The sequence below is a fragment of the Impatiens glandulifera genome, chromosome 2, assembly GCF_907164915.1.
Source record: "Impatiens glandulifera chromosome 2, dImpGla2.1, whole genome shotgun sequence".
In the NCBI taxonomy this organism is placed as follows: Eukaryota; Viridiplantae; Streptophyta; class Magnoliopsida; order Ericales; family Balsaminaceae; genus Impatiens; species Impatiens glandulifera.
Window position 1 is genome coordinate 19,483,091 of NC_061863.1, and position 13,284 is coordinate 19,496,374.

General features: G+C 32.6%; 1 protein-coding gene across 2 annotated transcripts; it reads left to right on the forward strand.

The window, feature by feature from the left end:
- The first annotated feature begins 599 nt into the window (after nt 1-599).
- LOC124927446 (protein ANTI-SILENCING 1) lies at nt 600-11,938 on the forward strand. Of its 2 annotated transcripts, none has more exons than XM_047467852.1 (13): nt 600-858; nt 959-1,357; nt 2,361-2,529; nt 2,685-2,762; nt 2,845-3,185; nt 3,315-3,347; nt 4,132-4,224; nt 6,061-6,139; nt 6,306-6,396; nt 10,271-10,379; nt 10,480-10,596; nt 10,686-10,746; nt 11,536-11,938. In XM_047467852.1, the coding sequence occupies exons 2-12, from the start codon at nt 1,004-1,006 to the stop codon at nt 10,731-10,733; spliced, it is 1,512 nt and encodes a 503-aa protein (XP_047323808.1). In that variant the 5' UTR covers nt 600-858; nt 959-1,003; the 3' UTR covers nt 10,734-10,746; nt 11,536-11,938. The 2 variants fall into 2 exon arrangements, with proteins under 2 accessions (XP_047323808.1, XP_047323807.1); XM_047467851.1 differs by having other exon boundaries at nt 600-820.
- Nucleotides 11,939-13,284: the final 1,346 nt, after the last annotated feature.

The following is a 13,284-nucleotide window of genomic DNA, read 5'->3' on the forward strand; positions in this document are numbered from 1 at the left end:
AACATGTCAGATTTAGGTTAAAATTGTTAAACCCGTTAACTTGTAAACCCGAACCTGCTAACCTGATACTTACCTAAATTGCCAACCCTACTTTTTATTTTCACTCAAATTTTTTTATTATGAATATTGAATGATAGAAAAATAACTCATTTTCCGTTTTCTCATTTTCTTTTTATGTTTAGTGAGTTTTGTCTTTGCCTTTTTTGGCGAGACGTTTCTCTTCTCCTCTCATCTCTTATGATGATAGTATAAATTGTTATCCGAGTCGCCGTTCCTCGCGATGACGAGACATCTTTATAAGAAGTTCGAAAATAGATAAAGACCAAGGTGAGTTCAATTGAAAAACAACTACAAAATTTATATAGTAATGAGATGCCAAACTATTCGGGTCAATCCGTGCACAACCAAGAAAACGTTCCACCTATGATTTCACGAAAGTTTGATTTCCCCGAGTTCGATGGAATTTATGTGAAATGTTGAATTAATATTTTTATTATTTAGAAGGTTAGGTCCATGCATACTTAATTATTTATAAACATCGAGAAAATTCTAATGATCTATAAATAATTAAAATCCTTAATTAGGGTTCTTTACTCAAAAGAGTTGAGGGGGGTTTTCTTCTTCCTTGTCGGCCTCTAGGAAATTCCTTGCTTCTTTATTCTCTGGTAAGAGCTCCAGCGACACGGGCGACGGCGAATGCGGTGGCAACCTGACCTCCATTAACTTCGATTTCGTCTTCGTCTGCAGCAATTCCGACGTCTGCTTCTTCTGGTTTCGGAAGAGCTCTTCGATTCAATTGGGACAGTGCTGGTTCTTGAAGGTATTACTGCTTCAGAACTGCGATGTTAATCAAACGAGGTTGAATGATGCATACATCATAACCATGTTTCAGGATCCTGCTTATTTTTTATTTATTGATTTATTTTGTAATGAGCTATTACTACATTGTAAATTTCAGGTCCCAAACTAAAAACTTCAAAGTATTTTCCATAGTGGAGAAGCTATGTCCCAAATAGAAGTGACCCAGAAAATTGAGCATCTTGACTTCAAGTGGGGTAAAAGAACATCATTTGGAAAGAGTGGTAAAGGGATTAGTTTCTATGAATCGTTTACGTATGACGGTATTGATTATTCTCGATATGATTGTGTATATCTACAAGACAAGGAAGATATTGAGCCATATATTGGCAAGCTTGTTAAGATATGGGAGTTACCAGATAAGTCAAAGAGGGTGAAGGTTCATTGGTTCTTTCGCCCTTGTGAATTTAGCCACTACCTTGGAGATGAAGAGGTACGTCAAAATGAGATCTTCTTGGCATCGGGAAAAGGTGTTGGAGTGACTGATATTTGCACCCTGGTAACAATCTCCATCTTTGCATTTAGTTGAGGTTCTCTATGTATTTAATTATACCGTTGTTCATGTTTATGATTCCTTTCGTGCACTTGATTGATGTATTTCATCTTTTTGACTAATGATTTTTGTCATCAAGTCATTGTTTTATTTTGTCACATATCTATTTTGGATGGGCATTATCTTGTGATATATTTGTTGTATGTTTATATGAATAAATGATAGGCTAATGCGAATGTTTATCTTCTGGTGCTAGTTCTATGCATGCTTGCTCACCCATTATTTCATGGTCTTTCACGCATTCAGCAATTGCAAATCATTGTACATTGATGTAGAATGTTTTTTGGTTCATGCTCGTTGAATTCAATTTTAAATAACAATTTTTGTTATGTGTTTTGAACATGTATGTTTTATGTTGTTTGGATGCAGCATGTGGGTTGCATTCAACTGTCTGTAGGGGCAATTTTGGGGTAGTGAGAATACATATGCAATTATCCATGTTATATGTTGTGTAGTCTTCCTCTTAACATGTGATTTATAGTCCATTTCTTTTATTTTCCTTACTAATTTCTCAATGGTACTCCATAATTCTTTTACTCTGTTTTCTATTTTATTTTGGTGGAAAATTAATATGCTAATTTTGGTGAATGTCTGACAAGCTTTTGTTTCAATTTTTTTATTGGGACCTTGACATAGTTGTCTTCTGCTCATATCTTGATCGCTGTAACTACCTGAAAGATAAAACTTGTTTTCTGTAGACTGAAAAACTGTGAATTGTTTTCAGTTTTTGCGTGGTAAGAATGCCTTTCTTTTGAATGTTACCACATCATCCTAGAGTAGTAATTTGTTTGTTGTAAAATGTTCTAGTCAATGTGAAAAGGAATATCTAAGCATTACATGATCTATAGATGACTATTTTTTTTGTATAGACGGATGAAATTAGTGTTGTTAATACTTCTTTGGGAAGAATGAAACTAAAATTGGATTGTTTTCACCTTCTTCTTCTCAGGAATCTATTTGTGGGAAATGTAATCTTCTTTGCATTTCAAAAGACAAAAGAAACCGTCAACCTACTGAAGATGAACTTAAATTTGCTGACCATGTATTTGATCGAACTTTTGATGTTGGTAACTATAAAATATCAAATGATATGGGTGACAAGGTCTCTGAACTTGCAGGTTGTATCTTCTTTCTGACCTAAAAATGAGTAGAGAACATATGCTTACACAAATTAATATCCACTTCACAACTTTAGCTTGATTATTTTTACATAGCAAGTTTTGTTTTTTGATTGGATTCCTTATATGCTTATTGTTTTCTTGTTTTGTCACAGTGGAATTTATTTTCAATAGAAACAACAATGATAGTGATAGTGTTAAAATAAATTTAAAAAAGGAGGATACTCTTGCAGGTACTGAGATAATTGCATATTTTTGTTCAAAGTTATCTGATGAGGTGAGAATAAACCGCCTAATCATTTGATGAAAATGTAGGAATAAGTGGATCACCAACTAAAATGAGTTCTGTATCCGAAAAGGATCCTAGTGAAACGGGTATCACCATTGCTAATAGTAAGACAATGTCCAAAAGACAACCTTCAAGGCAAGATGTTGATAGAAAAGGTAAGCTAGTCACACCTATAACTGTTGCAGATAAAGAGGTAAAATTGGATGGAGACTTTGGTGCTATGGATGTTAGGCCTTCCAAAAAGGCGAGGGATGAAGGTTGGTCTAAATTGTTAAACGAAGATAAAGCAACTAATCAACCAGACTCTGTTGGTGTGTCAAACCCCTTCATGCCTGCCACGGGTTCTGTCGGTAGAAGAGTGACATTGGTATCTTAATTTCTAGAATTTCTTCAGCTCTTTGTGAATTTTGTGGAAAAATACATTTTTGTTATATACCTTTAGTTAACAAGTTTAACTTATTTTCCCTCTTTCATTTTTATTTGAACTTGATTGCAGGAGAGAAGAAATTGGTTTCACTATGAACCAGAGGTATGTAAATTCTTCCTTTATCTTTTCATGTTCTTGTATGTAGCTTTGTATTATAACTTGCTTAATTATGTTTGACTTCCCTATGATATGGTTTTCCATTATCCTTCTTCTGTCACAAAATTTTGAAATACTATTGGGTGTTCAATAAAAAATTTCTAGTTATCTGTACATTTCTTTGTTGGAGCTGCATGTTGTGTTCTTTTCACCAACATAAGAAGCTTATGCAGGATATCATATCATTTTATGAAAATAAGAAGCTTATGCAGGCTTTTTTAGTAAATATGCACATTTAAGGAACCCTATTTTCATTTAAGCCATGGGTTAATGATGGATTGCTTAGGTGTGGTGGATTCTTTCTAGTAAATAAGTGTGATAGGTAAACAATTTTGCATTTTTTTGGTCCTTCCACAATGTGAAGGGCATATTATTGTTATAGCTTAGTGAAAGTTTAGGTCATGTTTAAATTTTCGCATTCCACTTAGTAGGTAATAATCTATTTGACATATCCTATAGATGTTTTAGTGGGTACCACATTTTTTCGCAAAGATTGTTCTCCATAACTGTTAGTTTTGTTCAAGTTTTTGTTATTTGTTTATTACTACTTATGGTTATTCTTCACATGCAAAATGAAACGTTTCAGTATCATTTAAATCGCTCAAAATCCATGATCTGCAGTCGAATAAGGTTTATCATGTACGTTAGGGGAGTTTGTATGCCAATGTTAAGATTATGAACACTTCGAGTAGTTTGATATGGTAATATGTTTTATATTTTTGTAATTCAGTCTTGGTTAGATAGAATGAAGGAAGCACATGAGACTGGAACACTAGTCATGCTTTTCAATTTGGATCCAGGGTTTACTTCAAAGGAAGTGGAGGTATTATTATTTTGTGCTCATCTATCTTTGTGAACTTCCTTAGTGTATTTTCTCATTTATGTAAATTGTGGATTTCTGTATGGCATCCTAACCGTGTTGCTATTTCTATCTTTTCCTAAAATGTAGGTTTATATACAATTGTTATTGATTTGTAATTAAAGATATTAACAAAATTGTTTTACTATTATGTATTATGGTACAATGGTAAATAGTGATAAAGTTAGAATGGTAATTAGGTTAGTTGAGGAGGTTAGAGGGCATATAAATAAATAATGGAGACTAATAGTGCAGTATGTTACTATGTATGAATCTTATGTTAGTTGAGTAGGTTAGAGGGCATATAAATAAATAACGGAGACTATTAGTGCAGTATGTTACTATGTATGAATCTGTTTCTCATCTCATTCGACTTAGGCTGTTCTACTCATTTTTTTATCCCTAGATTACAGGCTGGTCAAAGCTATTTTCCTTGTCATTTGATTAGTTCCCCAAGGAATTGCAACATATTTCTTGTTGGTGTTCTTTGCTGATTTGGTTGTCCTAAAAACAATGTAACTTAACGATGGTTATCGCTAATTTTGGAAGCGTGCTATCAAAGAAGAGTAACTTAACAAAAGTTAAAGTACTGATTTTGAAGTCTGTTATCAAAATAGACTACCTTAGTTATGATTAAAGTGCGGATTGGAAGTCTAGAATAGCTTAACACCTTGTCGAAGGTTGACCAAGTCCGACATTCTGTTGTGACCAGAGAGATGCCCATCGCAAACATGGCAAGAAGCCACCGCATGATCTCAACCTCGTACATCAATTTTCTTTTGACTTCTTGGAATGCAGTCACGACTCGATAAACACCTTCTTCTGACTTCTTGCAATGCAGTTGTGACTCACAAACATGCTGCTAACGACTACTTTCACGATATCCCCAACGATCAAGAGTCTAGGACAGCAAGAAGCCTGCACTCTTTTCACTTTATCTAAGCACTCAAGATAAGGAAAATCGATATATAAATCTTTCTTGTGTGTTGTTCAATCTCGGCACATGGGAAGTCTTCAGCTCGTCATTTTTTTTGGAATAAAGGAGAACCAACATGATACCACACAGTCATGGTCCCCCGCTTAAACTCAAAGCGCTTTCAGATGGAATCGAACATTGACCTTTTGGTCTCTTAAGCCGACTCTTACCACTGGGCTACCTTGGTGGGGTTCTTTAACTCGTCATTTTTAATTACTAGCTAGGCATTTTGCTTTAGTCAGCTTGCTTCTGTTTAATAATATGGTTTATTGATAACATAATACAAAGTTATTTAAAAAATAAAAAATAATAATATTATTTGGTTTAGATTGATATATCTTAAAATGTGACTATCTATAATACTTTACTAATAACATTGGTAAATTTAAATAGTTTGATGTTAGGCTTCTTTTAGATAGTGTAATTTTATAAATACATAAAAATAGAGTGGTGTAAATGTATATAACATTAACGAAAATACATTTAGGGTCAAATATATTAATATTGACCTGTTACCCCTCTAGTTAACTCTCTTTTGGAAATTTCTCTAACTTTCCACTAATGCAACACAGAGTAATCAGAGATTGTCCAAATGGTTTAGATTAGCATATCCCTTAACGAGTCCTTTAACGGATTTGAATTACCACTTGTTGAGTTTATTTGTTTACTTGCCTTATAATGGTATATATTCCCTTCCTTTGAGTCCATCATAGATCTTAGAATTTGCAATGAGTGACCAATAATGCTAACTATTCTTCTTTTAGTCGGCTTTGTGGGTCAAAGATATGTTCTCTTACTCAACACTTTAGCATGTTATCTTTCAGGATATCATTTGGCAAGCTTTTAAGGAAACATGCTCTGCAAAAATGGCACAACGCACACCAATCTCTAATCCATGTTCCGGTATGGAAAGACTTGATGGTTTCTTTTTGTACAAGATTAATGAGGTTTCTCCTTGATTAAATATTTGAGGAGGCCTGGAATTCTAACTTTGAACAATAATTATATATTGGAGCTTAGATAAATGGTCGCCGTCTTTGTTATTTGACCCCTCCATTTTGCTTCCTAGGTCAAGCATTCATTATTTTGGAAACATTGAAAACGACTCAAAAGATTGTCAAACAATTGGAAGATGGATGCTTGATGTTATCAAATGGGAGGTATGTATGCAAGATGGTGTAGGAGTATCAAATTTTATAATTATTTGAAGAGCATGATAAAGATTATTGAATGGTGCTTTCTAGCTATATCCGAGAAGAACCATTGACTATGTTACCTAGTTACGATGAAGGTGACGATAGTTGAATATTTATTTTTGTCAAAGTATCTTATGTTTTACTTAAAGTATGGAATGCTCACAAGTCCTAAGGTGGTGGGACCCTAATGTGTTGTTCCAACCCTTCGGTATGCTATGCATAACCACATTCTTCTTTCATCTTTATCGTGCTAAAAGTTGGCACATTTACAAGTTGTGAAAGAACTATTTGATTAAGTTGTGACACATCCTACTTTATGTACATGATAAAGATTATTGAATGGTGCTTTCTAGCTATATCCGAGAAGAACCATTGACTATGTTACCTAGTTACGATGAAGGTGACGATAGTTGAATATTTATTTTTGTCAAAGTATCTTATGTTTTACTTAAAGTATGGAATGCTCACAAGTCCTAAGGTGGTGGGACCCTAATGTGTTGTTCCAACCCTTCGGTATGCTATGCATAACCACATTCTTCTTTCATCTTTATCGTGCTAAAAGTTGGCACATTTACAAGTTGTGAAAGAACTATTTGATTAAGTTGTGACACATCCTACTTTATGTACATGGAAGGAATGCAAGTTTCCGTAGGTGGCAATCAAACCATGGTTCAAGAATGTTTTAGTTCTATCATTTTGGCACCCTAAACAAATAAGACCGTGGATGATGAAATCCACATAATTTCTCCCCCTAAAATATAAGAGTTAGAATAATATGGTTGTTAAAAAAATGTGACATGCATGGTGTTCAAGGTTTTCTTCATGACTAGTAACTATCATGTGTAGACTTTTTTGAATGGTAACCAAGATAAAAGCATTTAGTGCTTTTGGTGGAACATGGAACAAGTTTGTTATGATCGTTTGAATGGGTGTCAAAAAAGATGTGCAACCAAATACTTTTGCGCACCGGAGATTTCCTTAGGGTCGGTGTATGAATTGAAGAGAAGTTGGACTGAACTTTGGAATTTGAAGAGTTTAGAGGACATCATGTTGATTAGGTAGGTTGGTGGTTGTAAAATCACCCCAAAATTAGGTAAGTGGTTGGTGTGTGATTTGAAGAGAAGTTGGACCGAACTTTGGAATTTGAAGAGTTTAGAGGACATCATGTTGATTAGGTAGGTTGGTGGTTGTAACATCACCCCAAAATTAGGTAAGTGGTTGGGGTCCTTGGGGATTTTTTCCATGTCACCCTCTCCCAGGGAAAATAGAAAAATATTTTTGTAGATTCTATGGGGTTAAAAGTATTAACATAGTGAGAAAAAAGCTCTTTAATATTTGAAGCTTTTTTCAGATTCCTCTTATTTATATAAACCATGCCTTCATAACCATACCAATTGTCAATAAGTTACTCTTTGTCCAATGGGAAATGTTTTGCCATTGACAACTTTTGCTTCTTTGGATTTGGCCTCATCACACTATGTTACAACTTACAATTGGAGGAAGACCTTTTGCAAGGCAAAATTGAGAATGGAGTTTATACTCTCCAACCCAATCTTGTACGAAGGAACACATGCTTAGTATAAATTCTCATATATTAATTATACTCTTTTTTGGTTTGGAATCATCATTTTAGATTGCACAATTTTGTCCTTGCAAATGTTGAACATCAAAGTAAAACCCCTTTTGGCATAGTTTATTATGTTGTATGAGCGTCATAACTTGTCCCTTGAGCTCTCTGTCACCATATTTAATTTATTTGAGATTTATCTCTTTTGAGCTATTTATTCTACGCCCTTGTAGTATAAAGATTAGTGCTTTTCATTCTTGTGAATGCGTGGATAGTACTTTCTTAATTGTGGAATTATTCATTGCATTCCTTGTTCGATCATTTCTGAACAAAATGGGATTTGATGAATGCAAATTCATCATGTCATTGAAAAGGTCTCACATTGTTGACACTTACTCATGTTCCTGTCACATGTCCGCCTTACTCTTTTTTCTAATAATGTTTCATATATTAATTCCTTGAAATGTACTATTCTCCATAATTTAGCTCCATCCCAATTGTTATTTCATAAGTAACATAAACATTCTACCTTGTATCCTAATGATTACCTATTTATCCATTTCTTAGCCTTTATAATGATTGCAATTTTTCCTTATGTGGAAAGTCTCCAATCATTTTTGCTGAAATTGTTTATTGCTCTCTCATCAATATAATTTAGTTTGATCAGCTTATTAAATTTATTAATAACACTTTTTCCTTCTACATCACCTGCTCCAAATTCCCCCTTGTTCAATGTTCAATCTACTATTCTTCAATCCCTTTACACTGCTCCGACATCACCCCAAGCGCTTCTATTCCTACTACCACCTCTTGCTCGATGTTCAGTCTTCTATTCCTTTTTTCATTTTTACCTTTATATAATTATTAGTTATTTAAATAGTATAAATATCATGAATAAAGTATCAAAGTATAGAAATATTATAAACTCTAAATGATATCATTTTGAGATGTATTAGTTTGGTGCAATTATACTTGGTTTTTCAGTTTTAGAAACTGCATAGTATGTTCAAATAGTTGAACAAATAGGCAGACAATTAAGGTACACTAACTAAATATTTTATACTCATATGTAACTAACAAGTAAACATCCATATTTTAGGACTAAGAGTTATCCTAGGAAACTCATGTATCATGTATTTAATGGGTACAATACAATGGATAGAGCACGATTATTCCATCAAATTTTGCAGAATTTTACATCCAAAATGTGGTATTCATTTTAATTATTCTATTAATTGAAATGTTTCAATTAATAAATAAAGTAAACATATAATTTAACAATCAAACTAAATATATAATCGTTTTTGTGATAGATAAAATTCGATATCGTCTTTTATGTGACACATGTCATTCAGAAGAGTTACATTTTTTTTAAGGTTGGACTTGAAGATTTTGTCAAGTTCTACATTTTCTTTGAACACATTTACAAGTTTCAACTTTGAATTGAACATAAATGAAATTTAAGTCTCAAATTGAATACTTCCTTTTAGACAGGCAATCATAACAGGTTTGGGGCTTTACTTTATTAATTTGTTTAATTCTTTTAGAATATATTTGCCTGATTGATTGTGATCTGAATTAAGATCTTGTATGTGTCAATTATTGCTGATAGGAAAACAAGCTTGTAATATTTTCATCTTTCCCCAAACTAATTTTGATTATGGTTTTATTGTCAAGTTTGACACTCCTTTCATTTGGACCCTTTACCCTCGCATGGACAAACTAACAAATGGTTCCTAAAATGAAGACAAAAATGTACGAGTAAAATATTATTTGGACCAAACTAGACTTATTTAATTTACTTGGTTTTAAAGTTTCCGGTGTCAAAATTAGGCTTATTATGTCTCTAAGTCCCATTTTGCTTGAACTTCAAACCAAATTCTTTAAGCTAATAATACTCCGAATGATAACTAGAAAGAATGCACCCACCCAAGGTAGCTCAAGGGATAAGAGTCTTGAACTTAACAGGTTGAGCTCTTAAGTTTGATTCCCACTAAAAGCACCTTGATTGAAGTCGAGGGTCATAAAGGTGGGATGTTGTGCTAGCCTTTTCCTTCCAAAGGAAAAAGACCCGTCCTCGTCTTAAAAAATGCATAAATTGAATTGCAGATGTAATGAAGACTTAAATGTTCCTTTATGCTATGTGCTAGAATTGTCACAGGTCTTTTTAAACACTACTTCACAATTTGTCTTAGCCATAAAAGTACTTGTTAATAGTGTTCAACTTTTGGAAAGAGTTCTCATTACCAATTCCTTTTGAAAAATGTACAGGGTTCTTGGTGGCAGCATTGTGCGTTCCCTTACATTACCGGGGAAGCAATCTACCTTTGTGGGCCATATGGTTCTTGATAGAGTTAAAAGTTTCACTAAAAAAGGGGTGGTATGATTGTCTGACTGATATTTTCATTCGTCAATATACGTCTCGAACTTTCATATGCATGCATTTGAATGCTTTAATAATGTGATTTGCACTCTACCAGAAAGAAGCGGTGACTACTTCACACTGTTCTCAGCCCAACACAATTGAGTTTGACATGGCCATGGAATGGCGCTTACTTCAAGCAAGATCTGATACTTGGTGGAAGCTATTGTACAAGGTTTTTAGTTTTACATACAGTTGATCTACAATGCTTTTCCCTCAATTTTATCCAAAGTATTAATGTTTATTGTCCTTTGGTTTGTTTAGAAACAAGAAGAGGAGGTTAAGAAAGTCAAGGCTAGTCTGACGTTATAATGAATTATGTAAGGTAGGCATCTCCACAAGTAAAGATTGGCTTGACACACTTTCTGGAATCTATTTAATTTAGTTTATTTTACAGATTCTCTCTCATTATCTTGTGAATCTATAGCCGTTATCAAAATGTATGGTGTTTTCATTTAGGTGGAAATTGTCGATCTTCGTCGTTGACTCTCAACTGTAGTTTCATGTTCAACTTTCTTTTCCTCGCGTCTTTCAGAGGATTTCTCTAGGAAGCTTTTCTTTTCTTTTCATTGAAATTGTGTAATTTTGGTGATTTTTGCCTTTTCGATGCATGTAACTACTAGGTTAGACATAAGAAAAAACAGAAATTGGGTATTATTATTTTCTTTTCTTTGGTGGTGATTGGGTTCTCATCATGAACCTTAAAGTGGAATGGAAAAGTTGAGGTTCTTACTATATGTTCATGGTTCAAGTCTTGTTAAGATCAAACCGTCCATTAGATTTGGAAGTCCCATATCTGTTTTGAATATTTAAAATCTTATAGAAAATAAAGAGTAATTTGGTATGTTGATTATTTGAATGATTTGATTGATGATGGGATTAGCAGTTTAGATTCAAGATTGTGTTCTTTTAAGTGGAGTTTGATTTTGTTAAATCTTTCCTTAGTTCACAGGTCAACTAACCCATCTTATCTTGTTTTTCTCCCCTTTATGGGTGCTGATCCAAGTTCTCTCTTTTACTTAAAGAGAAAAGGAAACTATTAATAATTTGGTCTGGCGGTTGCTTAGACTTATGATTATTTTCTAATATGTTTTCCATCTTTCTTACTTTGCAGTGAATGTAAGTAGAAGGAAGATCTAATACAGGAAAATGTAGGACCATCACTAATTTTGAGGGAATAGACCAACATTTTGTTTGCCTAAATACCAACTAATCTTGATGCATTGGTCTATTTTCCCCATGCTTTTGAGACATTATCTAACCTTAGTCTTTCTTATCACAAATGCAATCTCTACAATGTCACTGGCAGACTCCATGATCTTATTTCTTTGGTATGTAGTACAAATGGGGTTTATCATTTTATTTGTTTTCTTTTTTGCTAATCTGTCAAAGGGTTTACTATGTAAATATCACTTTGAAGTTATAAACCTTCTCTTAGGGAAGCTTCTATGACCTAGTTAGTTTGTTCTAAAACTATATACTAACTTGACAGTTGTGCAATTTGTTTAATTAGATCATAGAGCTTGAATTTTATTTTATTTTTGTTGGGAGATAGAACTTATGGGTGATAACTTTAAATTCTTCAATGCAGGAATGGATCTAATGTATGGGTTTAGCTCACATGGAAAAAAATATATATAAATTTTTTTTACAGTAAAATGTGACAGAACTCCCTAATTTATTAAAAAAATTCAATATAATATACCGTTTTTTATTTAATTATTAAAAAAATGATAAATCTTATTTTTATTCACTCGTTTTATTTAAAATTTTCTCGTTATTATTTTGAGTTCATTCTAAATTTTTTTTTCAAGTTAACCTAAATTCTGGGTCTGTCCGTGTTTCGTGGGTTTACGAAATAGACTACCTAAATAAAAGTAGGTGTAATTCCTCCAATTATTGTTCAAATATTGTCACTGTTTTTCTTCTAGGGCGGTTTTCTTCATGTTTTAAGATTTTTATTTGTCCCTTCGTAATCTAGTCAAGGAAGTTAAAATTGTTGTGCATTTGTAAATTCGTAATATTGAAATAATCTAAAATTTTACTTCATGTTTTAAGATTCTTATTTGTCCCTTCGTAATCTAGTCAAGGAAGTTAAAATTGTTGTGCATTTGTAAATTCGTAATATTGAAATAATCTAAAATTTCGTAAAATTGTTGGTTTTGAATGATAAGATATTAAGATGTACGAAATATTCACTAATTGATTTAGTCTCACTCATTAAACAAACTAGAGTTATTTCCCTACGTTGTAGGGGTTATTTTACACATGATAAACAATTTTTTAAAGATAAATATTGTTGATTACAATTTAGAATAAGATAAAAAATAAGTGTAAATTAATTACATTATAACGTTAAAATTATAATATTATATAAATCACACCACCATTCATGAATATTAGAGTGAGTTTAAAAAAAATGACATATTTTTATACTAATAAATTATATTTTAAATATTTTTTCTCATTTTTATAATATTAAGTACTTTAAAAGATAAATAGATATTATTTTAAACTTTTAAGAGAAGACTCATATAATACCTTTAAATATGACAAATTATAGATATAAAAAATGTTTAACAAAAAATTTAACTGAAATTAATCATTAATAAATAATCAAAAAATCTTAACAATATAATAAAAAAAATCTTATAAATAAAATAAACAAATAACAATTACAGAATTAAAGGAGAGGAGAGCACATGGAGTCGCTCCGATTATGTGAGACCCAACTTTTACTATCTATGAGCTATTTTTATGACCTTACATTTTAGAAGTTAGCGGGATATGGGAGTCTTTCAAGATAGATTGGTTCAGTTCCTACTGTAATTCAAAAGAATATATCTGAGCTTTTCCTGGCCTT

Bases quoted from the DNA above. Each gene is read 5' to 3' on its own strand.
- LOC124927446 (XM_047467852.1), top strand. From the start codon at position 1,004: ATGTCCCAAATAGAAGTGACCCAGAAAATTGAGCATCTTGACTTCAAG. The intron at 4,225-6,060 runs GTATTATTATTT...GTTATCTTTCAG, and splicing joins TTACTTCAAAGGAAGTGGAG to GATATCATTTGGCAAGCTTT. The intron at 6,397-10,270 runs GTATGTATGCAA...AAAAATGTACAG, and splicing joins TTGATGTTATCAAATGGGAG to GGTTCTTGGTGGCAGCATTG.